The sequence below is a fragment of the Neoarius graeffei genome, chromosome 25 (genome assembly GCF_027579695.1).
Source record: "Neoarius graeffei isolate fNeoGra1 chromosome 25, fNeoGra1.pri, whole genome shotgun sequence".
Classification (NCBI taxonomy): domain Eukaryota; kingdom Metazoa; phylum Chordata; class Actinopteri; order Siluriformes; family Ariidae; genus Neoarius; species Neoarius graeffei.
The window spans coordinates 44,944,212-44,971,491 of record NC_083593.1 but is presented as its reverse complement, the minus strand read 5'-3'; the positions used below and the strand labels follow the sequence as shown (position 1 = coordinate 44,971,491).

At 42.4% G+C, this 27,280-nt stretch overlaps 1 protein-coding gene across 3 annotated transcripts; it reads right to left on the bottom strand.

The window, feature by feature from the left end:
• Positions 1 to 1,736: 1,736 nt before the first annotated feature.
• LOC132873086 (haloacid dehalogenase-like hydrolase domain-containing protein 2) lies at positions 1,737 to 20,654 on the bottom strand. 3 transcript variants are annotated; one of them, XM_060908317.1, is made up of 7 exons: positions 20,565 to 20,654; positions 11,272 to 11,375; positions 8,140 to 8,348; positions 7,915 to 7,999; positions 2,355 to 2,571; positions 2,202 to 2,265; positions 1,737 to 2,110 (listed from the first exon to the last, which is right to left on the bottom strand). In XM_060908317.1, exons 2-7 carry the CDS (start codon positions 11,370 to 11,372, stop codon positions 1,998 to 2,000), a joined length of 789 nt encoding a protein of 262 aa, XP_060764300.1. In that variant the 5' UTR covers positions 11,373 to 11,375; positions 20,565 to 20,654; the 3' UTR covers positions 1,737 to 1,997. The 3 variants fall into 3 exon arrangements, with proteins under 3 accessions (XP_060764300.1, XP_060764301.1, XP_060764299.1); XM_060908318.1 differs by lacking the exon at positions 20,565 to 20,654 and adding an exon at positions 11,543 to 13,891; XM_060908316.1 differs by lacking the exon at positions 20,565 to 20,654 and adding an exon at positions 11,563 to 13,891.
• Between the last annotated feature and the right edge of the window lie 6,626 nt (positions 20,655 to 27,280).

Genomic DNA, 27,280 nt, shown 5'->3' with positions numbered 1-27,280 from the left:
GGGTTCTATACTATGTATACCGTTTTCAGGTCTGTCGCACATCAACTTCCTGTTTACCGACTTAATGTATATACGAAACGTATAGGGTGGATTTACAAAATTTTCCTAACACTTTTCTCAACAACTACAAATCACAACTGCTTGATATTTGGTACCGAGCTTCAGCTTGGGGTTCTGTACCATGTATACCGTTTTTAGGTCTGTCGCACATCGACTTCCTGTTTACCGACTTAATGTATATACGAAACGTATAGGGTGGATTTACAAAATTTTCCTAACACTTTTCTCAACAACTACAAATCACAACTGCTTGATATTTGGTACCAAGCTTCAGCTTGGGGTTCTTTACCATGTATACCGTTTTCAGGTCTGTCGCACATCAACTTCCTGTTTACCGACTTAATGTATATACGAAACGTATAGGGTGGATTTACAAAATTTTCTTCACACTTTTCTCAACAACTACAAATCACAACTGCTTAATATTTGGTACCAAGCTTCAGCTTGGGGTTCTATACCATGTATACCGTTTTCAGGTCTGTCACACATCAACTTCCTGTTTACCGACTTACGAAATGTATAGGGTGGATTTACAAAATTTTCCTAACACTTTTCTCAACAACTACAAATCACAACTGCTTGATATTTGGTACCGAGCTTCAGCTTGGGGTTCTGTACCATGTATACCGTTTTTAGGTCTGTCGCACATCGACTTCCTGTTTACCGACTGAATATATTTATGAAACATATAGGGTGGATTTTGACGCTATTTCAAGACGCAAAATGCTATTTCAAAATGACAGTTTACCAGGATGTTATTTGAAGTTCCTGGGGAGGACACTGCTCTTTACTTACTTGTTTCAGGGTTAATTATTTGTTGAAGTCTCATCTCATCTCATCTCATTATCTCTAGCCGCTTTATCCTTCTACAGGGTCGCAGGCAAGCTGGAGCCTATCCCAGCTGACTAAGGGCGAGAGGCGGGGTACACCCTGGACAAGTCGCCAGGTCATCACAGGGCTGACACATAGACACAGACAACCATTCACACTCACATTCACACCTACGGTCAATTTAGAGTCACCAGTTAACCTAACCTGCATGTCTTTGGACTGTGGGGGAAACCGGAGCACCCGGAGGAAACCCACGCGGACACGGGGAGAACATGCAAACTCCACACAGAAAGGCCCTCGCCGGCCCTGGGGCTCGAACCCAGGACCTTCTTGCTGTGAGGCGACAGCGCTAACCACTACACCACCGTGCCGCCCCTTTGTTGAAGTCAACATTCATAATGAGTGTCCGATTCCTTCGATTGCTTGCATTCTGATATCAGTGACACCGGGGGGGATACATAAGTGAGCAGTAGCTCACAGTTGACCTTGTTGGGTAATGTTTTATGTTTGTGTCTGAAAACTGTTCTGTGTGCTGCTGTCTTGGTCAGGACACTCTTGGAAAAGAGATTTTTAATTTCAGTGAGTTTCTTACTCCTGGTTAAATAAAGTTGATTGATTACCATCATGTTACCACCAACAAACCATCCATTTTATCTCGTCACTGTATTGTGACCCTGACGAGGATAAAGTGGCTTATAAAAATAAACAAGATTAATTTCTTAAAACACCAAAAAAGAAATGCAAATATGATCCGTCTACCTTCTCAAATTGAACGTAAACCAGGACAATAATGAATTCTGCACAAAGACTGACCACCGGAGTGCAAACTGTCCAGACAAAGTGAGTATTTTAAACCTGTGTAGTTTTTATTATTTATAACATCGGCTCAGCTTCATCGTACGAGTCTGGAGTGTAACGCTGTCATAGGAAATGTTCAAGGCATTTTATTTTTTACAATTGTTGTGGTAAGAATGACATGTTATTTGGTCAGAAGACAAATGCAGGAGGACGAGTGAAACCAACACAAATGCACTTCACTGTACTGTGTTTTTGGTACACATACAGTATAAACATGTTAAATGTACCTTTAAACAGCACCACAAAAATTATTTGGTGTCTAGCAGATGTTGAAGGATGTGATGCACAGCTTCGGGGAAGCTCTCACAGGTCAGGTGAGGAGGAGGATTTATTTTGCCTTCATCACCTGCTCTGTATTTACCTGAGAACAATGATATATCATATAATAAAATAAATGTGGGTTGATATCTGAAGAAAGGTCTTAAAGCGATGAAGGTCAAATAGAAAAGTACCGGTTTTGACTAATATTCCCAGCATGCCTGTGTTCTGAGCTCCGCCAACATCATCTCTAGCATCCTGTGGAAGAAAATACCAGAACACAGAAGTTAATATTAACTTGAAAGTCTACAATATTCGTATTAAAAACATTAATGCATCACACTCACATCTCCGATCATTACGGCCTCGTCAGGGCTGCAGTTCAGATCCCGCAGCGCTTCCAGGAAAAAGGTTTTCTCTGGTTTGCCCACTACAGTGGCCTGTGTGTCAGTGGAATATTCCAGCCCCGTCACAAACGGTCCGGGTCCCAACGCCAGGCCGTCTTTCCTCTTGTAGTAACGGGCTTTATGGATGGCGATGAGAGGGGCACCATCTAGAATGAGCCTAATGTGGGAAATAGTCCAGAAATCAGAGGTAAAGATACTGAATTAAGGGGTCAGTGAGACTCCTTTATCAAGACCTTGAGGAGAAGAAATTAGGATCCATGTCAGAGAGCAGGCCAATCGCTCCAGGGGGAAAACGTGACACGCAGTACATAGATAGTATTGCTTTTTGTTTGCGATATAAAGACAACATGCTACACTGAAAAGCAAAACCTGACCTCCGTTGCTCTTATGTCACTTTCTTTCTTCAATGCAAAACAATCAGCAGGGTTTGCTTATTTCAGAACATTACATTACACTTTCATCACTGTGTTACAGCAGTACTAAACTGAAATGCAACCACTATCCAATCACTGATTAATCTGTATTCAGGGGTGTGATTATACAACCCCAATTCCAAAAATGTTGGGAGACTTTATATGTAAAACAAAAACAGAATGTGAAGATTTGCAAATCATGGAAACCCTATATTTAATTGAAAACAGTACAAAGACAACATATCAAAATGTTGAAACTGAGAAATTGTATTGCTTTTTGAAAAATATACAGTGGGGCAAAAAAGTATTTAGTCAGTCAGCAATTGTGCAAGTTCTCTCACTTACAGTGGTGCTTGAAAGTTTGTGAACCCTTTAGAATTTTCTATATTTCTGCATAAATATGACCGAAAACATCATCAGATTTTCACACAAGTCCTAAAACTAGATAAAGAGAACCCAGTTAAACAAATGAGACAAAAATATTATACTTGGTCATTTATTTATTGATGAAAATGATCCAATATTATATATCTGTGAGTGGCAAAAGTATGTGAACCTTTGCTTTCAGTATCTGGTGTGACCCCCTTGTGCAGCAATAACTGCAACTAAATGTTTCCGGTAACTGTTGATCAGTCCTGCACACCGGCTTGGAGGAATTTTAGCCCATTCCTCCGTACAGAACAGCTTCAACTCTGGGATGTTGGTGGGTTTCCTCACATGAACTGCTCACTTCAGATCCTTCCACAACATTTCAATTGGATTAAGGTCAGGACTTTGACTTGGCCATTCCAAAACATTAACTTTATTCTTCTTTAACCATTCTTTGGTAGAACGACTTGTGTGCTTAGGGTCGTTGTCTTGCTGCATGACCCACCTTCTCTTGAGATTCAGTTCATGGACAGATGTCCTGACATTTTCCTTTAGAATTTGCTGGTATAATTCAGAATTCATTGTTCCATCAATGATGGCAAGCTGTCCTGGACCAGATGCAGCAAAACAGGCCCAAACCATGATACTACCACCACCATGTTTCACAGATGGGATAAGGTTCTTATGCTGGAATGCAGTGTTTTCCTTTCTCCAAATATAACGCTTTTCATTTAAACCAAAAAGTTCTATTTTGGTCTCATCTATCCGCAAAACATTTTTCCAATAGCCTTCTGGCTTGTCCACGTGATCTTTAGCAAACCACAGACAAGCAGCAATGTTTTTTTTGGAGAGCAGTGACTTTCTCCTTACAACCCTGCCATGCACACCATTGTTGTTCAGTGTTCTCCTGATGGTGGACTCATGAACATTAACATTAGCCAATGTGAGAGAGGCCTTCAGTTGCTCAGAAGTTACCCTGAGGTCCTTTGTGACCTCGCTGACTATTACACACCTTGCTCTTGGGGTGATCTTTGTTGGTTGACCACCCCTGGGGAGGGTAACAATGGTCTTGAATTTCCTCCATTTGTACACAATCTGTCTGACTGTGGATTGGTGGAGTCCCAACTCTTTAGAGATGGTTTTGTAACCTTTTCCAGCCTGATGAGCATCAACGACGCTTTTTCTGAGGTCCTCAGAAATCTCCTTTGTTCGTGCCATGATACACTTCCACAAACATGTGTTGTGAAGATCAGACTTTGATAGATCCCTGTTCTTTAAATAAAACAGGGTGCCCACTCACACCTGATTGTCATCCTATTGATTGAAAACACCTGACTCTAATTTCATCTTCAAATGAACTGCTAATCCTAGAGGTTCACATACTTTTGCCACTCACAGATATGTAATATTGGATCATTTTCCTCAATAAATAAATGACCAGGTATAATATTTTGTCTCATTTGTTTAACTGGGTTCTCTTTATCGACTTTTAGGACTTGTGTGAAAATCTGATGAAGTTTTAGGTCATATTTATGCAGAAATATACAAAATTCTAAAGGGTTCACAAACTTTTGAGCACCACTGTAAAAAGATGAGAGAGGCCTGCAATTTTCACCATAGGTATACCTCAACTATGAAAGACAAAATGAGAAAAAAAATCCAGAAAATCACATTGTCTGATTTTTAAAGAATTTATTTGCAAATTATGGTGGAAAATAAGTATTTGGTAAATAACAAAAGTTCATCTCAATACTTTGTTATATACCCTTTGTTGGCAATGACAGAGGTCAAACGTTTTCTGTAAGTCTTCACAAGGTTTTCACACACTGTTGCTGGTATTTTGGCCCATTCCTCCATGCAGATCTCCTCTAGAGCAGTGATGTTTTGGGGCTGTCGCTGGGCAACATGGACTTTCAACTCCCTCCAAAGATTTTCTATGGGGTTGAGATCTGGAGACTGGCTAGGCCACTCCAGGACCTTGAAATGCTTCTTACGAAGCCACTCCTTCGTTGCCCGGGCGGTGTGTTTGGGATCATTGTCATGCTGAAAGACCCAGCCACGTTTCATCTTCAATGCCCTTGCTGATGGAAGGAGGTTTTCACTCAAAATCTCACGATACATGGCCCCATTCATTCTTTCCTTTACACGGATCAGTCGTCCTGGTCCCTTTGCAGAAAAACAGCCCCAAAGCATGATGTTTCCACCCCCATGCTTCACAGTAGGTATGGTGTTCTTTGGATGCAACTCAGCATTCTTTCTCCTCCAAACACAACAAGTTGAGTTTTTACCAAAAAGTTCTATTTTGGTTTCATCTGACCATATGACATTCTCCCAATCCTCTTCTGGATCATCCAAATGCTCTCTAGCAAACTTCAGACGGGCCTGGACATGTACTGGCTTAAGCAGGGGGACACGTCTGGCACTGCAGGATTTGAGTCCCTGGCAGCGTAGTGTGTTACTGATGGTAGCGTTTGTTACTTTGGTCCCAGCTCTCTGCAGGTCATTCACTAGGTCCCCCCGTGTGGTTCTGGGATTTTTGCTCACCGTTCTTGTGATCATTTTGACCCCACAAGGTGAGATCTTGCGTGGAGCCCCAGATCGAGGGAGATTATCAGTGGTCTTGTATGTCTTCCATTTTCTAATAATTGCTCCCACAGTTGATTTCTTCACACCAAGCTGCTTACCTATTGCAGATTCAGTCTTCCCAGCCTGGTGCAGGTCTACAATTTTGTTTCTGGTGTCCTTTGACAGCTCTTTGGTCTTGGCCATAGTGGAGTTTGGAGTGTGACTGTTTGAGGTTGTGGACAGGTGTCTTTTATACTGATAAGTTCAAGCAGGTGCCATTAATACAGGTAACGAGTGGAGGACAGAGGAGCCTCTTAAAGAAGTTGTTACAGGTCTGTGAGAGCCAGAAATCTTGCTTGTTTGTAGGTGACCAAATACTTATTTTACCGAGGAATTTACCAATTAATTCATTAAAAATCCTACAATGTGATTTCCTGGATTCTTTCCCCCCATTCTGTCTCTCATAGTTGAAGTGTACCTATGATGAAAATTACAGGCCTCCCTCATCTTTTTAAGTGGGAGAACTTGCACAATTGGTGGCTGACTAAATACTTTTTTGCCCCACTGTATGCTCATTTTGAATTTGAGGTCAGCAACACGTTTCAGAAATGTTGGGACGGGCAACAAAAGACTGAAAAAGTTGTGTAATGCTAAAAAATCCTAATTTGGTTCATTGGCATCAGGCCAGTAACATGATTGGGTATAAAAAGAGCATCCCAGAGAGGCGGAGTCTCTCAGAAGTAAAGATGGGGAGGGGCTCATCGCTCTGTGAAAGACTGTGTGGGCAAACAGTGCAACAATTTAAGAATAACATTCCTCAATGTAAAATTGCAAAGAATTTGGGGATCACAGCATCTATGGTACATAATATTCATCAAAGATTCAGAGAATCTGGAGAAATCTCTGTTTGCAAGAGACAAGGCTGAAAACTGACATTGGATGCCTGTGATCTTCAGGCCCTCAGGAGACACTGCATTAAAAGCAGACACGTGTCTGTAGTGGAAATCACTGTATGGGCTCAGGAACACTTCAGAAAACCATCGTCTGTGAAAACAGATCATTACTGCATCCACAAATGCAAGTTAAAACCAGATATAAACAATATCCAGACAAACCGCCACCTTCTCTGGGCCTGAGCTGTTTTACGATGGACTGAGGCGAAGTGGAAAATTGTCCCCAGGTCTGACAAATCAAAAGTAGAAATTATTTTTAGAAATCATGGACACCACATCCTCCAGGCTAAAGAGGAGAGGGACCATCTGGCTTTTTATCAGTGCACAGTTCAACACCCAGCATCTGTGATGGTATGAGTGGGCATTAGTGCACATGACATGGGTAGCTTGTACATCTGGGAAGGCATCATTAATGCTGAATGATATATACACATTTCAGAGCAACATGCTGCCATCCAGACAAAATCTTTTTCAGGGAAGGCCTTCCTTCTTTCAGCAAGACAATGCCACACCGCTTTCTGCACATATTAAAACTGCATGGCTACATAGTAAAAGAGTCCAGGTGCTAAACTGGCCTGCCTGCAGTCCAGACCTGTTTCCCATTTAAAATATTTTGTGCATTATGAAGCGTGAAATACAACAAACAAAGGAGACCCTGAACTGTTGAGCAACTGAAGTTGTATATCAGGCAAGAATGAGACATTTCTCTTTCAAAACTACAGCAATTGGTCTCCTCAGTTCCCAAACGTTTACAGAGTGTTGTTAAAAGTAGAGGGTAAGCATGCCCTTGTCCCAACTTTTCTGAAACGTGTTGCTGACATCAACTTCAAAACGAGCATAAATTTTTCCAAAAAAAAAAAAAATTCTGTTTCAACACTTGATATGTTGTCCTTGTACTATTTTTTACTGAAATATAGGGTTTCCGTGATTTGCAAATTATTGTATTCGGTTTTATTTACAATTTACACAGCGTCCCAACTTTTTTGGAATTGAGGTTGTCATCAGAGAAGGATCTGTCATTTTCCAAGCGGCGTTACTGTCCATATAAGGGAACGCTCTTTTTAAAAAAAAAAAAAAAAAAGGGTTTTCATTCGTGCTGCAAAATCTTAATCATCAATAACAGTAGGACTAAAACATACTAAAAATGTAAATATAAATAATAATACAGTTTTTTTGCACCAATGTACACCGAGTCCTCACCTGAAAGCTTTATTAAGCATCTCATAGTTGAAGTGGTCTGGCGCTAAGCCAATCACAACAGCATTCGGATCTGAAGTTTGTATACCTGGGACAAGAACAAAGTCTGAACTCTAGTTTAATCACACATCCTTACAGCGTTTCCACAAACTAATGATCTAATGCTCATAATCAGCTACTTATTAAGCCCTGTGAATTAAATGAGGTGTGTCAGCGCTGTGAGCTCACCTGTAAAGTCCTCCAGTGCACTATCCTCCACCAGCAGCAGGGGGCGCATCTCCTTCTGCTCCAACAGGTTTCGAGCTGCAGTCAGTGAGGTAAAGATCTCCTGCTCTTCTATGTCAAAGCTGAGACGCCGCAGTCGTTCAAGGAGCGTCCTCTTACATTCTTTCGTTGTGTTCGTTACAAACTTGACAGCCACTGGAGCACAACGCAACCTTAAAAACACACAAATAAATGACCATACCGTCTTGACGAGGAACTGTGTGAGAATGCACACTGCATTTATGCATCAACGGCTGTTGTTTTCTAAAGTGATACAAATCACAGTATTCATGGATGTCACGCCGTACCTGACGACTGTCAGTGGACTGAATGACGCGCATGGTTTTGAGCTGCGAGATCAGCCGGAGAGGCACACGGCCCGGAACACACTCGGCATTTGTGGTTTGTCTCATCGGCAGATTCCGATGCTTTTCTTCGAAGACGGGCATAGTTGATCTGATAGCATCTGTCCTGTTTGAATGTGGACACCCCTTTCTGAATGGAAGATTTCCATAACTCTCAGTTGGCAGCTTTGAGGGTGATGGGGGCCATGCTGCAGTACTTTAGAGTGTTTTTGATACAGTCCTTAAATCTTCTTAAAGCTTCTTTGGTCTTTTGACACCACGTACTCCGACAACCAGTTCACTACAGAGTAGTTTCTTTGGGATTCTTTGGTCGTCCATACAGACTAGATGCCCAGTCCACTGTAGCTGGCGCTTAAAGATCACACTTTCGACAGAGGAGCAGTTTGACTTTCTCAATACTCTGAGATTTGGTACTTTGTCTTCCCAGGTTAGTTTAAGGATTTTCCTCAGACAACGCTATTGGAAGGCCTTGAGCTGTTGGATATGGTGACAGTGTGTCGTCCAGCACTCGGCTCCATACAGTAAGATGCTTACGACAATAGTGTAATAAACAGCTGTCTAGTTGGCCGTCACTTGAGATCATGCATCCCAGATATATGAAAGCGTCTGTGTTCTTTAATTGTTTAACTGGCCATCAAAAATGATGGCTGGCTCACTCTAATCCATCCCAGGAGAAGGCTTTTAAAGGACCTCGGTATTCTTTATGCTGATGCTCAGGCCAAACTGCTTGGTCACGATGGAAAAACTGCTTGCCAGTGCTTGCATTTGTTCTTCAGTGTGGGCAAACAAGGCACAATCATTAGCAACGAGAGGCTCACGAACCAGCTGATAGTGAACTTTGGGTTTAGCACAGAGCCTTGAGATGTTAAAGATGTTACCGTCTGTTCTGAATCCAACATTGATTCCTTCATCGCAGTTGAGCAGGGCTTCGTGCGGTATGGTCGTGTTGTGGTTAGTACTGTCGCCTCATAGCAAGAAGCTCAGTGGCTAATGGGGGCCTTTCTGTGTGGAGTTTACATGTTCTCCTCGTGTCTGCATGGGTTTCCTCCAGGTGCTTTAGGCTACATCCACACGACAACAGCAACGAGATTTTTTTTTTAAATATCGCGTCCACGTGGGCAACAGATCAGTAAAATTTCAGGTACATATGGCAACGCAACGCTTGCTGAAAACGATGCAATACACATGCCACACCTCTATGTGCGCTGTAAGACGGTCCCATCGGAGACACCAGAACAATAGAAGTAGTAGACGCATGCGCATAAACCCCTTCTTCTGTAGCATTAGCCACAAAGTTTTGATTATTAATCAGTAGCGTAAAACGAAAGACGCGGAAAGAGGAATGAATGGGGGTAGGTGGAAGCCAGTACGCCAACATTCTGATATCCTCCAGAATTCTTTAATGGTCCGGAATAAATTGAATGCTACACGTTGATGGATTACTTTGTTCTTCTACGCCCTTTTTGAGGAATGTATTGTTGGACTTAAACCAACATCTGAAGAGGTGAGATCGCTCCTTTTTTTTTTCCTATGTTTGCTGGCGGGATTGTTTTTGTTTTTGGAAAGCGCACGGGCGATGCGCGGTTTGGTTATACTGCTTCCGCAGTGTTTGGACTAAAGACTCTGTCCTAAGGGCTATTCTCTCACTCTCTTTCTCTCTCTCACTTTGCACCATTACACAATAAATATTCACAGTGAAAATATTTTGTAAGTGCGTTTCATGAACCAAGTTATAAGATTTGTTGACAACTCGCATCGAGTTCGTTACACTTCTACCCGGTGTGAAGCACTGACAGTCATGTGGTTGTGACGTCATCATAAACAAATCCGTTCTACTCATCCAGACGACTTCGCAACGGCGCCGTTGCTAGATTTTTTCACTCTGGAACCCGTTCTCAAAAGATTTCGTTTTGGGGCACCCAAAACGCCGGTGCCGTGTGGACGCCAGGCCGAAACGCTAAACAATTTGATCAGATTCACCTGAATCCGTTGCCGTGTGGACAGGGCCTTAGTTTCCTCCAAAGTCCAAAGACATGCAGTTAGGTTAACTGGCTACTCTAAATTGCCCATAGGTGAGAATGTGTGTGTTTCCCAAGCCCGGAAATGGGAGGGTTGCAGCAGGAAGGGCATCCAGCATAAATTAATAATGACACATGGATCAGTAGGGTCCACATGCACCCCGACCTGGCAACAGCGCTGGACAAGAAAGAAGAAGTTGTTGAGCAGGGCTTCGTTCAACATGGCCATGAAGATGATAAGGAATAAAACCAGGGCAATTAACACATCCTTGCTTCATGCCAGTCATTATTGGGAAGCGATCTGAGAGCTGGCCATCTGTGCATACGCGTCCATGCATGCCATCAGGGAGCTGCACCGATGCTCTGATTAATTTATCAGGTATGCCCAGTTTTGCTAATATTTTCCAGAAATTGTCATGGGAGATGGAGTCAAAAGCTTTAGTAAGGTAGCTTTAGTAATGGAGCTACGCAAATATCGCAGAGAGACTGATGATGTGCTCAATGCATTTCTCAATATGATACAGCGTCGCTGTTTTTGTTGTGCAGTACACAGGAGATTAATTTAAGACGTGCTGATTAACTCCTGAGAAGTGACCTTTTTCAACCCCAATTCGTTTCTACGAAGCATGTATAGGTCTATAACGGTAAGTGTCGGCTACGGTACTAGCCAAGCTCATCGCTCATCACTGACTGTATCATTGATGTTCTCTCACCTTGTGAGTGCTTCCTGAGCTCCAGGTACAGCCGTGTCCTCGATGTGAAGAGTCCCACTTAGATCAATGAGCACGGCTTTAAGTGCGCGGCGAGATGCCATCGCCTGTCAATCAAATAAAGCAGAGGATGAAATAAAACCCTGAATGAAATGCTTATTCATTTTTATCATGAACCTGATTTTCAGCGGTGTCTAAGATTTATGAAGAATGAAATTCTGTACATGACTTGCATTGACATGTCGGTCTATGTTCACTTTAGTTTGTACGTTACCCACTGTCCTGTTCAGCTACCTGCCATTCGTGGTGCCAGTAGGGTTTAGTTCTTGCTTCATCTCTTCTTGAAGAGAGCGATGCAGCAGCGCTTTAGTCCTTTAGTCTATCCAGCTCTCTCATCTCCTCGTCTATACACTGTGCTTTTATGCCAATACTGGCATCAACGCCACTGCGCTTGGCACCTCGGAAAGCCATAACGAAAAGTCGAATCTCTGCCGTAACTCAGAGCGACAGTGTTGTATATCTGCATTCAATCTGCTTCTGATTTCACTCTGCTTTTCATAACAACCTTTTTGAGTCCTGAAAACGCTTGCGTCATTCCTATCACCCCTTTTAATCTATTAGGTCGTGATATTTTTACTAAGCTCGATTGTTCCATTTCCTTTGAACAGGGCCATACTGTTCTGTGCACACCAGATAACCTAGTTTATCCTTCTACTGTTCTCTCGGAGTATGACCTGAAGGATGACACATGTTGAAGTTTTTGTTCCTCAGATTTTGATGAACCAGTCTGAGAGAATTTTAACTTTAGCTTGTGGTTTTGAGTTTCAGAATGTGCTGGGATTCCCGTAGACTTTCTGTCTCTGGAGGCACCAAAAGGTGTGAAGGTCTCTGTAGCCACAGTTATCTTTTTGATCAACTGTTGACTAGGTTAGAAAGACTGCTCTCTTATTTCGATATTTTATGGCCCTCACACCTCCAGTTACACACTGGACACACACACACACACAGACAAACTGCTTTAGCTTGCTACAATTTTTTTTTTTTTGAGAGCATGGTGAAAATTGTTGTAGTATTTAGCATGAATTTATGATTGATATACACTACCGTTCAAAAGTTTGGGGTCACCCAGACAATTTTGTGTTTTCCATGAAAAGTCACACTTTTATTTCCCACCATAAGTTGTAAAATGAATAGAAAATATAGTCAAGACATTTTTCTGGCCATTTTGAGCGTTTAATCGACCCCACAAATGTGATGCTCCAGAAACTCAATCTGCTCAAAGGAAGGTCAGTTTTATAGCTTCTCTAAAGAGCTCAACTGTTTTCAGCTGTGCTAACATGATTGTACAAGGGTTTTCTAATCATCCATTAGCCTTCTGAGGCAATGAGCAAACACATTGTACCATTAGGCCTCTGCATGCTCTTGCGACAAGGCTTTCGCAGATAGCGTTTCGCAGACAGTTGTAATTTATCGTTGAGCGGGGAGTAATAGGCGTGCGCGATGTTATTCACCGCCACAACGCAAGGGGGCGCGAAGTCGCGAAATCGCTAGGAGTAGTTGGTGGGTGTGGTTAGTGGAGTGTTTATCCTCCGGTTACTTATAATGACTAGAACTGGGGTCGTATAGATGTACGTACTTCCTCACTTCCTCGATCAACCGCTCTTCGTGCTGCTCCATCTTCGCTCGTGTTTTTAAAAATGGCAGTCGTGAAAACAAACCAAACCGGGAAAGTAGGGAAGTGGAAGTGCGTGTACAGCGGATGTAGAGTGGACCAATCAGAGCCCTCTTGTCTGCGACGCTGTCTGCAAGGCTTCTGCGGTGGTCACAATTTTTGGGAGGTGCGCACAGAGCGTCTGCGAAGGTGGGGGGGCTACGCAGACGCCATCTGCGAGGACTGCGTTGTCAGCATAAATTGGCCTTTAGAACACTGGAGTCAGTGCGTTTACATGCACATCCAAATCGAGCTACTGTCGGTAATCGAGCTAAGGGTCCCAGCAGGGGTGCCAGAGAAATCCAATCCTACATGCACACAAGGAAATCGAGCTATTGTGTGAGGTACATTGTGCACCCGAGCCACAGGTGGCGCTACACACCCCATCGTGTTGGTACACTTCCGGTTGTCATCATGAAGAAGAGCTATTCAAGAGTATAAACAAAGTTATCAGTTCTGTGTTCCCTTCTGCTGCTCGCTACTACTACTGTTGTCATGCCGACCGAGGCTGTTGTGTTTCCCGCTTGTGGTCTCGTCACTCGTCACTTCCAGAAGGGGCAGTGCTGAAGTAAGTAGCTCAACTACGTAGCTCGATAGGGTTTACATGCACTAAGTAGCTCGGCTACAATTGCATAATCTAGGTCGCGTAGCTCGATTACGAGAAATCCAGTTCGGTTCGATTTCAGCCGAGCTAAGGTGTTTCCATGGCATTTAGAACTTCGATTTCAGTCGAGCTACGGCAGAAATTTGATTTTCTCTATGTGCATGTAAATGCACTGACTGATAGTTGCTGGAAATGGGCCTCTATACACCTATGTAGATATTGCACCAAAAACCAGACATTTGCAGCTAGAATAGTCATTTACCACATTAGCAATGTATAGAGTGGATTTCTGATTAGTTTAAAGTGATCTTCATTGAAAAGAACAGTGCTTTTCTTTCAAAAATAAGGACATTTCAAAGTGACCCCAAACTTTTGAATGGTAGTATACTTGAGAGGTATTTTAACATCAAGCTCCTTAAGCTGAGCCTAAGTACACTTTGAGTTTAAATGTTTAGAGGACCTCATGTATATGTGATCATCTTGTGTTCTCCACCACTGATTATCATTGTAAAGGCATTTCGTGTGACAAATACCGACTCGTCATTAAGTAGTAAAACCCTTCGAAGGTCATATGGTAAATGCTAGTATGTCTGTTTTCTTTTGAAAAATCACTGGAAATGTTTGAGCCAATCAGAGGTCTGTGTTTCAAACAAAGAAAGTCCGTTTACAATGATTTTAATAGCCGCCATTTTGGTTTGGGGCGGTCTTAGGGCAGGTCTCCCAAAAAGAGACCCAACTTAAAAACTAATGGAAGAAACTTAGAGATCAGTGCTCTCTTGGGAAATCACTCACACTTGTATTGGGTCTGTACAACAAAAGCGTTTAAGGCAACTTCTTTTGTGTAAGTATATTTTTTGGCTACTTTTGAGATACAGACTTCCACGACACCAGGTGCCTCAGGCCCTGTCCACACGGCAACGGATTCAGGTGAATCAGATACAATTGTTTATCGTTTCGGCCTGGCGTCCACACGGCACCGGCGTTTTGGGTGCCCCAAAACGCAATCTTTTGAGAACGGGTTCCAGAGTGGAAAGATCTGGCAACGGAGCCGTTGCGAAGTCGTCTGGATGAGTAGAACAGATTTGTTTACGATGACGTCACAACCACATGACTGTCAGTGCTTCACGCCGGGTAGAAGTGTAACGAACTCGATGCGAGTTGTCAACAAATCCTACAACTTGGTTCATGAAACGTGCTCACAAAATATTTTCACTGTGAATATTTATTGTGTAATGGTGCAAAGAGAGAGAGAGAGAGAGAGAGAGAGAGAATAGCCCTTAGTGCAGAGTCAATCCTGCCAGCAAAAATAGGGAAAAAAAAGGAGCGATCTCACCTCTTCAGATGTTGGTTTAAGTCCTACAATACATTCCTCAAAAAGGGCATAGAAGAACAAATTAATCCATCAACGTGTAGCATTCAATTTATTCCGGACCATTAAAGACGCCGCCTTTCGCGTAGAATCATACGTCATACTCGCCACCATATTGGATGGGTCAAAGCGGAGAATAAAGATGCCTCATTCATGTGCTGCGTTTAACTGTACCAACAGGTTTACCGTCCAAACGAGATCACATGGGATTACCTTTCACAGGTGAGACTGGAAAAATACTTTTCATTGTATTTGGTCATTATAATGTAATTTTACGAACAGATTTTTCTGACTTTGTGGCTAATATGAAGTCTCGCGCATAATAGTTTATGCGCATGCGTCCTTACTTCTTCTATTGTTCTGGTGTCTCCGAAGGGACCGTCTTACAGTGCCCCTAGAGGTGTGGCATGTGTATTGCATCGTTTTCAGCAAGCGTTGCGTTGCCATATGGACCTGATATTTTACTGATCGTTGCCCATTTGGACGCGATATTTTTTTAAAGAACATCTCGTTGCCGTGTGGATGTAGCCTCAGACTCTCAAGGCGTCGCATTCCAGTGAGGGCAGACGTGCACAGGTACCTCAATACGCTGCCAGTCTAAAAACATCTGTTTGTGTGTATTGTAAACAACATCCATTGTCTCCTGAAAAGGAGAAGGGCTTTGAACCTGTGATTTCGTCAGTGTTATCACATGGTATTTTAGTTCCTTGGTCTTCTCTGTATAATACTCCAGTTAATCCTGTAAAGATATCAAATGGCTCCTGGAGATTTCCTCAGCACTCAAGCTGTATTAATCAATTAGTTATACCTGTCAGTCCTATTGTACCAGATGTTGCTTCCATTTTTTTTTTTAAATCTATTTCTAGGTCAACATACCCACTTTACAGTTGAAGAGTTTGGTTCCAAAACGTCATAAACGCCAAATTTGAAAAATTGAAACTCCCGCCACCAAACCATCAGCAATTATCATATCTTACTCGTACCATATTCAGTTTTCACCAAAACACGATCTCTGCCATTGATTTATGCACTGCATTACGGCCTTTCATTCTAAAACGCAACAAGTGCCGTCACCGATTTTTCTCAAAACCAGACATATCCATTTGGCCAATCAGAGGCCGCCATTGGCGTGAAGTCTTCTAAGATGGTTGCGCTCATGAAGTAGGAAATCGATTCGGCACTTCTTAAATTTATTGGACAATCTCACACTGAATTATGAATAATTTCGATAAAATAATCTAAAAAAATCTATAAAATAAAATAATCTGTCATGAAAGAACATGGTTAAATGCACTTTAAATAGAAAGGGATATGTAGCATTTGGGGGGAAAATGCCGTGGCGTGGATATGTAGCGACTTGACAAATAAATAATTACTTGGTTCAGTTAAAAGCTGTTAATTAGTTCTGGGTTTCATTTTTGAAGTTTATCATCATTAAGGAGTTAGTCAATACATTTGAAAACAGGATACAGTGGTTTTCCCGTAATCAGAAAAAGTGATTTTTCTCGAAACAATGCAATTGGATATATAGCATTTTGGAACCAAACTCTTCAGTTGTTCCTGTCTGCAGTGCATTTTTCAGTGTCCCATTAGTATCGAGACCCATTATCAACCTATTTCCAAGCCTTTACTTTTAAGCTGCAACAATACACATGGACCCGCTTAATTCAAGGGTTCGTTGACTCCCCTGCCATCTTCTTTGTTGTCCTGAGACTCTCTGACGCTCCCTGATGGCTGCACGTTGCTCCAAAATGCAGATGACATTCTGCTCTCGGCTGAAGATGAGTCCAAGGCTACATCCACACGACAATGTCAACAAGATTTTTTTTTTTCAAATATCGCATCCACATGGGCAACGGATCAGTAAAATATCAGGTACATATGGGAACGCAACGCTTGCTGAAAACGATGCAATACACATGCCACACCTTTATGTGCGCTGTAAGACGGTCCCATCGGAGACACCAGAACAATAGAAGTAGACACATGCGCATTAACCCCTTCTTCTGTAGCATCAGCCACATAAAGTTTTGATTATTAATCAGTAGCGTAAAACGAAAGACGCGGAAAGAGGAATGAATGGGGGTAGATGGAAGCCGGTACGCCAACATTCTGATATCCTTCAGAATTCTTTAATGGTCCGGAATAAATTGAATGCTACACGTTGATGGATTACTTTGTTCTTCTACGCCCTTTTTGAGGAATGTATTGTCGGACTTAAACCAACATCTGAAGAGGTGAGATTGCTCCTTTTTTTTTTTTTCCTATGTTTGCTGGCGGGATTGTTTTTGTTTTTGGAAAGCGCACAGGCGGTGCGTGGTTTGGAGTAAAGACTCTGCCCTAAGGGCTATTCTCTCACTCTCTCTCTCTCTCTCACTTTGCACCTTACACAATAAATATTCACAGTGAAAATATTTTGTAAGCGCGTTTCATGAACCAAGTTATAGGATTTGTTGACAACTCGCATCGAGTTCGTTACACTTCTACCCGGCGTGAAGCACTGACAGTCATGTGGTTGTGACGTCATCGTAAACAAATCCGTTCTACTCATCCAGACGACTTCGCAACGGGGCCGTTGCCAGATTTTTCCACTCTGGAACCCGTTCTCAAAAGATTTCGTTTTGGGGCACCCAAAACGCCGGTGCCGTGTGGACGCCAGGCCGAAACGATAAACAATTTTATCAGATTCACCTGAATCCGTTGCCGTGTGGACAGGGCCCAAGTGTGAACAAGGCTCTCTGGCTCTTCTCACGCTAGGTGTGAATTTAAAGCCTCACAGTCCAAGTTGCGGTTTTGTCAGCACTTGGTGCGACACCTCAGCTTTGACACCTCTCAAAGTGAGCGTTGTCTCTCATCTGATAGACTCTCTGTAATACTCAAGGCGGCTCCTCACTCGGATAAAACTGCCATTACATGTTGTCTTTTCTCAGACTTATTAACTATTGCCGTCAGTACATTCCAGACTGTTCTCATCATGACAAGATCCTGAGAAAGTCCTGCCTCAAAGAGCAGCCCAATGACATTGTATGGACCTCTGAAATGATGCACGCATTCATTCTGTTATCTGAAACAATCTCTCACATCAGCTCGAGCACAGGGTCTGCCTGACTCCAGTCTACCATTCCGCCTGTACATCTCGGAGGATGGCATGGGCGCAGCAGGAGTCCTGGCTCAAGAGCATGGTTGTGGCAGGGGGGCGTGGTCAAGCATCGGTTTGTGAATGGAGGGCGGGGCCAGGGAAGGTGAGTGGCAAAGTCAGTATACCTGTTGTTGATTAATGTGGTGTGTGTGTACGTACTGTCTCACTTTCTGATTATACATACATCACATCAGGTACACTCCATTTTAAACAATATTCAGACCCAACATATGACCGCTCAGCAATGTTCTGGTTACGAGTCTATTCGGTGTGCCACTCAAAACTTCTCTATCAAGCCTGTCATGTCAGCGGATACTCCAGCCCTGTGGTTACACCACATATTGTCTTCCTGAAAGTCCAGCCCAGATCCATCATGGTCGGAACATGACTGTCGAGATGAAATTTCCTCCACCTCATCCATGAGGCTTGATCTTTCTTAGTGTGCGCGTTTGTGTTTGTTGATGGCTCTTGCTCCAAACCCAATGATTTAGTTTTTCTGGATGGCTATTCTGTTTGTTCTACCGATTCCCATTACTCCTTTGGGATAGCTCATGGTTTTAGGAAAATCTGGCACTCATGCATTTAATGGTAAGCCTATATAAAAGAGTGGTGAGGACAGCAGAGAAAATCATTGGGACATCTCTTCCCTCCATTCAGGACACTGCACCAAGGAGTTGCATGTCTCGAGCCGGTAACATCATCAGTGACCCCTCACACCCTCATTATGGACTGTTCTCCCGTCTGGCCTCTGAAAAGAGGTTCCACAGCATTCGGTGCAGGACCACCAGGTTCTGTAACAGACACCCCCCCACCCCACCCCACCCCCAAGTCACCAGACTGCTGAACTCCAAACCCAAACTTCTATTTATAACTTGAACATAATTTAATTTAATACACTTCATATTTATTTCTGTGCTGAGCCAAACTGCAATGAAATTTCATTCGGCGTACACTTGTTGCATACTGAATGACAACAAAGGTTGTCCAAGTCTATATCGCACGCCTGTCTTGTCGCAGATCTTTTGGAAGAATTTTCCCTGATTAAACAATTGTCAAATGTCAAAACCAAAGCTCATAACTCTGATAACATGTCAGAGGCCAAAAATAATAAAAAATGGAGCACCAACCTGCATATCAGCACCAGAATCACTAAACACATCACAATCATCCATCCATCCATCCATTATCTGTAGCAGCTTATCCTGTTCAGGCAAGCTGGAGCCTATCCCAGCTGACTATGGGCGGGGTACACCCTGGACAAGTCGCCAGGTCATCGCAGGGCTGACACATAGACACAGACAACCATTCACACCTACGGTCAATTTAGAGTCACCAGTTAACCTAACCTGCATGTCTTTGGACTGTGGGGGAAACCGGAGCACCCGGAGGAAACCCACGCGGACACGAGGAGAACATGCAAACTCCACACAGAAAGGCCCTCGCCGGCCGCTGGGCTCGAACCCAGAACCTTCTTGCTGTGAGGCAACAGTGCTAACCACTACACCACCTTGCCGCCCTGAAAAGGTGTTTAGTGTGTTTATTTCCATGAATGTTTTTTCCACTGATATTTTCATGGAAGTAAGATTTGATGTGTTTTTTAATTGTAATGGTGAGGAATAAAAAGATCTTGATCACTGTTTACTTCCCTCCATCTTTCGCTGTTCCTCTTATCTTCACATACCTACCACTAGAATAATCCCCAAGCAAGGAAAAGGTGTTTATCCATCCATCCATCCATCCATTATCTGTAGCTGCTTATCCTGTCCTACAGGGTCGCAGGCAAGCTGGAGCCTATCCCAGCTGACTACGGGCGAGAGGCGGGGTACACCCTGGACAAGTCGCCAGGTCATCACAGGGCTAACACATAGACACAGACAACCATTCACACTCACATTCACACCTACGGTCAATTTAGAGTCACCAGTTAACCTAACCTGCATGTCTTTGGACTGTGGGGGAAACCGGAACACCCGGAGGAAACCCACGCAGACACGGGGAGAACATGCAAACTCCGCACAGAAAAGCCCTCGCTGGCCACTGGGCTTGAACCCAGACCTTCTTGCCACCACATCACAATCAATTCAATATAAATCTATTCAGTGTATGTCAGGGTGGAGTATCCCTTTAAGATGTGATTCTTCTGTTTTCTGCTTTGGTACATACATGATCACACACATCTGGATTCAGGAATTATTATTATTATTTTAAATGACACAAGATAAGACACTGTCTTTCCTAAACATTCTGAAATGGTAAAGCATCAGATTAATATTAATCTCTCTCTCTCTCTGAACTTCATTATTTTGCTGAAACTGGATTCTGATCATTCAGTCTAATCAATTTGCTAAATTAGGGGCATCACTGGAGCTGCAAAACAAAAACACGGTGCAATAAATGTGACTGTGATGAGAAACTGATGAAACACTCAAAACATAAAACAGCTTCATCTACAAGAAGTTTTAAAGGTCCTTACTGAGAACAACCGGCTTGTTTGGGTCTTCTTCTTCTTCTTCGCTACTTATTTTTGGTGTACTATCGCCAACTGCTGGACGGGAGCAGAACTTCTTCTTCTTTGGCAACCAGCTTTGTTGGTGCATTACCGCCACCTCTGGACTGGAGTGTGGAACAAGAATATCTACCACCCACAATTCTTAACAAAAAAGAAAAGAAAGAAGAAAAAAATGTATAAAAGGAAGAGAAATCACTCAGATTTCCAGCTACATTTTGTTAATTAGGCCTGTGCTTTTTAAAAACCTACATAGGTGATTGAAACACACCTCTCCTGTGCTTAACTGCAGCATGTTCTGGACATTAAACACCACTTTTTCCCTCTGTAGGTGCCTTATAAGCACCTCCCTGTCAGCACTGTATTTTGGACAGTATGCAAGAACATGTTCTACAGTCTCCTGGCTGTCACTGCACTCACAGGTTCCATCATCATGTTTCTTAATCCTGTATAGTGTGCTGTTAAGTGCTGTGTGTCCAAAACGCATTCTGGAGAACACATCCTCCACCTTTTTCTCCCTGCTTGTGCTCCTGGCTCTTCCCACTTGGTTTTGAATGGCATAGTACTGCCTTCCAGTGTCCCCAGCATTCCACATGCTCTGCCGCTTACTTCTTGTCCTGGCCTTGACAATACTTTTAACCTCAGCCTTACTATATAGCACTTCAATGTCATTTTCTCCCCTGTGATGACCTGGCGACTTGTCCAGGGTGTACCCCGCCTTTCGCCCGTAGTCAGCTGGGATAGGCTCCAGCTTGCCTGCGACCCTGTAGAAGGATAAAGCAGCTAGAGATAATGAGATGAGATGAGATGTCATTTTCTTCCTTTTTTAAGGCTTCCTTGGCAAGTGTGTCAGCCAACTCATTTCCTTTGACACCTATGTGTGCTGGTACCCATAGAAATGTGATTTCAACCCCAGCCTTCCTCAAGTTATTTCCCATATGTACAATTTCAAAAATGATGTCTTGCCTTGACTCAGAATGTACATTTTTTAAGCTCATGAGTGCTGAGCTTGAGTCAGACGCAATCACAACCCTCTGTGGCCTGTTATCCTCCACCCACTGTAGCGCCAACCATATTGCCATCAATTCAGCTGTATACACTGCCAAGCTGTTACTGATTCTTTTTGCCACCTCCACTTTTTCCCTTGGGATGGCATAGGCCACTCCCACCTTTTCATCCTTCTTTGATGCATCAGTGTAGATTTGTAGTGACTCTGTGTATGTTTCCCTCATGTACCACATAACTGCTGCTATCTATTTCTCTTCTCAAGCAACCATAGGTCTACCTTAAGGTCATCATACATCCATGGTGGTACTGCAGGGAGCACCACTATGGGGGATACACAAACTGTGCTGAGCTCCATCTCGTCCATCTTTTGCCCAATGGTCCATCCAAATCTCTTAGCCTCTCTCTCCCTTTCTTGGCTATGCATCAACACTGATTGTGCCATGTGTGTTTCACTATGCCCCCTCAAATTTGCCCAGTACACCAGTGCTAGCTGGTCTCTCCTCAGATGGAGGGGCATCTCCCCCATCTCAACTTGTAGCGCGGCTACTGGTGTTGTCTTTTTCGCCCCACAGCAAATCCTAAGGGCTTGGTTGTGGACGACATCTAATCGCCTAAGCGATGTCTTTGCAGCTGACCCATACGCCATGCAGCCATAATCAAACACTGATCTTATCAGTCCTTTGTAAATGCTGCTTAGCGCTGCTCTGGATGCTCCCCAGTCCACTCCACACAGGCACCTCATTACATTGAGCACCCTTTTGCATTTGTCCACCATCTTGTCAATGTGAATATTCCACGTAAGTTGCCGGTCATACCACAGCCCCAGGTATTTGAAGGCTTCAACCCTTTCCACGTCTTTGCCAGCCAGCCTCAACTTAAATTCCCCACTTGTCCTCTTTTTTGTAAATAATATGGATTTTGTTTTGTCCTCTGAAATCCTAAAGCCCCATTTGATTGCCCACTCCTGCACTATATCAAGTGCCTGTTGCATTTTCTTAGTTATATACTGTATATTCCTTCCTCTTTTCCAGATTGTCCCATCATCAGCAAACAACGCAACACCTGCTAGGTTTTTTATGTCCTTGAACGGGAGCAGAACTGCAACGCTAGAAAACTGAAAAAACAAAACAAAACCCCAGATCTCTTGCACTTGGTGTCTTCTTTCTTTTTTTCTGCTCTAATGGTTGAAACTGCTTCTTTGCACTGTTCAAAAGTGTTATTGATAAAGTATTATATGATAAATGTGTGTGTAAGATAGCCTTTTATTATCCCAAAAGGGGAAATTTACATTGTTACAGCATCAATATATAGTGGGGCAAAAAAGTATTTAGTCAGCCACCAATTGTACAAGTTCTCCCACTTAAAAAGATGAGAGAGGCCTGTAATTTTTTGTTTTGTTTTGTTTATTTAGCCATAAACGTACAATAAAAACGGTACAAGTGTGGCAGGGATGACACAAAAAAGCATAAAAACTTGTTTCCATTGTGGTCCCTTATCACAGACAAAAAATAGCTACACACAATTAAAAAAATAACAAAATAATAATAATAATAATAATAATAATAATAATAATAATTTGACAATACTATATAACTGAATATCATGGGGACGCGTAGCAAAAATGTAAAAACTAATACCATAACAGATGATACTGAACAATATTGATAATATTAATAATAGTAGAAAAACAAAAAAAGCAAGAGAAAAAAATCATAATAATAATAATAATAATAAATAAAGAATGAAATTAAAGAATATAAAACTAAAAATACACATAATCTGCTGCTTCCTCATCAAATAGAATATTGAAAAAGTGCTGTTTTACCTTCTTCTTGAACAGGGGAAAATTTTCTACTGATTTTATTTCTGAAGGTAGTTCATTCCAAATTTTGGTTGCAGTGTACAGAAAAGAAGTTTTTCCAAAAGGACCACACCGGGGGAGCTGAAGAGAAGAGTGACTGGATCTTGTACTATATTTATGGGTAACATTTTGAATTGCAGAAGACAAGTATTGAGGCGCTGAGGAATTTTGAATTTTAAACATCATATGGGCTTTGAGTTGTTTGGATCTAAAATCAACTGGCAACATACCAACTCGTCTAAATTCATCAGCTCCTATGTGTGTTCTGAACGGTGCATTCAAAATAAACCTAATGATTTTATTCTGTGCACACTGGAGCCGTGACTTGCTCCTTTTAGTTGTGCCAGAATACCATGCTGTGCTGGCATAGTCGTAGTAACTTTGTAGTAGGCCTGAAGTAAGAAGTTTCTTAGTGTCTGGACTCAGGTTGCCAGCCTGTCTATACAAAAACTTTAGTTTGGCATTAGATCTGCTGACTATTTTGTCCACAATGCCATCTCCATTTAGGGATTGGTCTAAAGTTAGACCTAAGTACTTCACTTCAGAAGCACTGGATAAAATATTGCCAGCACATTGCACCTGAATGGTTTTAAAATTGCATAGCCTCTTTTTTGAAGCAAAGAGGATGGACACTGTCTTGCCCAAATGTAGGGATAATCTACTGTCGGTCAGCCATTCCCTGATCGAATTCATTTCCCTACTTAATCTATGCTCTATTACCTCTGTACTCTTATCAGCCACAATAAGGGCAGAGTCGTCAGCGTATAGTAGCAATTTGCATGTAACAGCAGAGGTAATATCATTGGCATAGATGAGAAACAGCAGTGGTCCTAATATTGACCCTTGAGGCACCCCACATGCAGTGCTGGGAATAACGGCGTTAGAAATAAACGGCGTTACTAACGGCGTTACTTTTTTTAGTAACGAGTAATCTAACTAATTACTTTTTACATCGTTATAACGCCGTTCCCGTTACTTACAATAAAATACTATGCGTTACTTTATTAAAGCTGTTCTCATCTGGCACGCTGCTTGTTCAGCCTTTCTTTACTCTGCTTTCGTGTGGGGCGGGGAGACACGAGAGACAACGGCACAGTAAGCCAATCAGAGTAGATTTGGACAACATACGTGGTAGGCCACGCCTACTGCACTACTGCGCGCTCTTTCAATCAGAAGACCCAGCGATGGCGAGCGGTCAGCCCAGCACTGCGCTTTCACATTGGAAATACAGCCAGTACTTTTCATTACTTGAAATAAAAGGCAAGAGTGTTTACATGCAATGCACATTATGTCGAGGAACAAAGCGTTTGTCCTCGTCAGTGGCCAGTAATTAGTAACATAATTTTAATAACTACAAAAATATATTACATTTGATAGATGTCTTATCTCACATTGTCCCACAAAAATATTAATATAGTGTAGATAACATTGCTAATTGGTTCTGTTAAGTGTCCATTTCAGTCATTAAACACATTTAACATTCACTTTTATTATGATTACACTAATTGAATTTGATTTTTTTTTTGAGGGGGAACAAAATGTAACGGAATAATTACTTTCCCTGGTAATTAGTTACTTTTATGACAAAGTAACTCCGTTACTAACTCAGTTACTTTTTGGGAAAAGTAACTAGTAACTATAACTAATTACTTTTTGAAAGTAACGTGCCCAACACTGCCCACATGTAATACTTGCTGGATTAGACAGGGTGCCACCTATCTCTACAACTTGCTGTCTAGGCTCCATATAAGAGCTGAACCAGTCCAATGCTGAATTATCAAGACCCATTGCTTGAAGTTTCAACTGAAGAATTTCATGATCCACCGTATCAAAGGCTTTTTGGAGATCCAACAGAACCATACCAACATATTTGCCTTCGTCCATTCTGGATTTGATGTAATCACAAAGGTGGATCAAACAGGTCTCAGTAGAATATGAGGGCCTGAAACCAGACTGGAACTGATAGATAAGATTATTCTGAGAGAGATATTCACTGAGTTGATTGTATACCACTCTCTCAAGTAATTTTGACATAGTGCTGAGAATCGATATGGGGCGGTAGTTGCCAGGATCTGTTTTGGAACCTTTCTTGTGGAGAGGGGTCACCTTTGCATTTTTAAAATCAAGAGGGATGGTGCCAGATGTCAGTGATAAATTCACAATATGTGCAAGAGGTGACGAGATAAGCTTGGCTCTGTCTTTCATAAAACGTGGGGAAATATTATCCAAACCGGTAGCCTTGCTTGGGTTGAGAGTAGTCAAGATCCTTTCAACTTCTTCTGCAGAGATATTTTTAAAAGTAAAACTATTTGTAACTTTGTCTTGGTAAAATGAGTCAATGTGGGATTTGCCAAATAAACCTGAACTTTGAGGCAGTTTGTTAACAAGATTAGAAGCTATTGAAGTAAAATATTGGTTAAAACATTCAGAAACTTTGGCTTTGTCACTGCATACTGTATTGTCAATATTTTCATCATAGGTATACTTCAACTATGAGAGACAGAATGGGGGGAAAGAATCCAGGAAATCACATTGTAGGATTTTTAATGAATTAATTGGTAAATTCCTCGGTAAAATAAGTATTTGGTCACCTACAAACAAGCAAGATTTCTGGCTCTCACAGACCTGTAACTTCTTCTTTAAGAGGCTCCTCTGTCCTCCACTCGTTACCTGTATTAATGGCACCTGTTTGAACTCGTTATCAGTATAAAAGACACCTGTCCACAACCTCAAACAGTCACACTCCAAACTCCACTATGGCCAAGACCAAAGAGCTGTCAAAGGACACCAGAAACAAAATTGTAGACCTGCACCAGGCTGGGAAGACTGAATCTGCAATAGGTAAGCAGCTTGGTGTGAAGAAATCAACTGTGGGAGCAATTATTAGAAAATGGAAGACATACAAGACCACTGATAATCTCCCTCGATCTGGGGCTCCATGCAAGATCTCACCCCGTGGGGTCAAAATGATCACAAGAACGGTGAGCAAAAATCCCAAAACCACACGGGGGGACCTAGTGAATGACCTGCAGAGAGCTGGGACCAAAGTAACAAAGGCTACCATCAGTAACACACTATGCCGCCAGGGACTCAAATCCTGCAGTGCCAGACATATCCCCCTGCTTAAGCCAGTACATGTCCAGGCCCGTCTGAAGTTTGCTAGAGAGCATTTGGATGATCCAGAAGAGGATTGGGAGAATGTCATATGGTCAGATGAAACCAAAATAGAACTTTTTGGTAAAAAATCAACTTGTTGTGTTTGGAGGAGAAAGAATGCTGAGTTGCATCCAAAGAACACCATACCTACTGTGAAGCATGGGGGTGGAAACATCATGCTTTGGGGCTGTTTTTCTGCAAAGGGACCAGGACGACTGATCCGTGTAAAGGAAAGAATGAATGGGGCCATGTATCGTGAGATTTTGAGTGAAAACCTCCTTCCATCAGCAAGGGCATTGAAGATGAAACGTGGCTGGGTCTTTCAGCATGACAATGATCCCAAACACACCGCCCGGGCAACGAAGGAGTGGCTTCTTAAGAAGCATTTCAAGGTCCTGGAGTGGCCTAGCCAGTCTCCAGATCTCAACCCCATAGAAAATCTTTGGAGGGAGTTGAAAGTCTGTGTTGCTCAGCGACAGCCCCAAAACATCACTGCTCTAGAGGAGATCTGCATGGAGGAATGGGCCAAAATACCAGCAACAGTGTGTGAAAACCTTGTGAAGACTTACAGAAAACGTTTGACCCCTGTCATTGCCAACAAAGGGTATATAACAAAGTATTGAGATGAACTTTTGTTATTGACCAAATACTTATTTTC

What these genes read in the sequence shown, in the direction of transcription:
- LOC132873086 (XM_060908317.1), bottom strand. Translation starts at nt 11,372, where the DNA reads ATGGCATCTCGCCGCGCACTTAAAGCCGTGCTCATTGATCTAAGTGGG. An exon ending in GCTCAGGAAGCACTCACAAG is followed by an intron (nt 8,349 to 11,271) that starts GTGAGAGAACAT and finishes TGTGTTTTTAAG; the next exon opens with GTTGCGTTGTGCTCCAGTGG. An exon ending in AGGCCGTAATGATCGGAGAT is followed by an intron (nt 2,266 to 2,354) that starts GTGAGTGTGATG and finishes TTTCTTCCACAG; the next exon opens with GATGCTAGAGATGATGTTGG.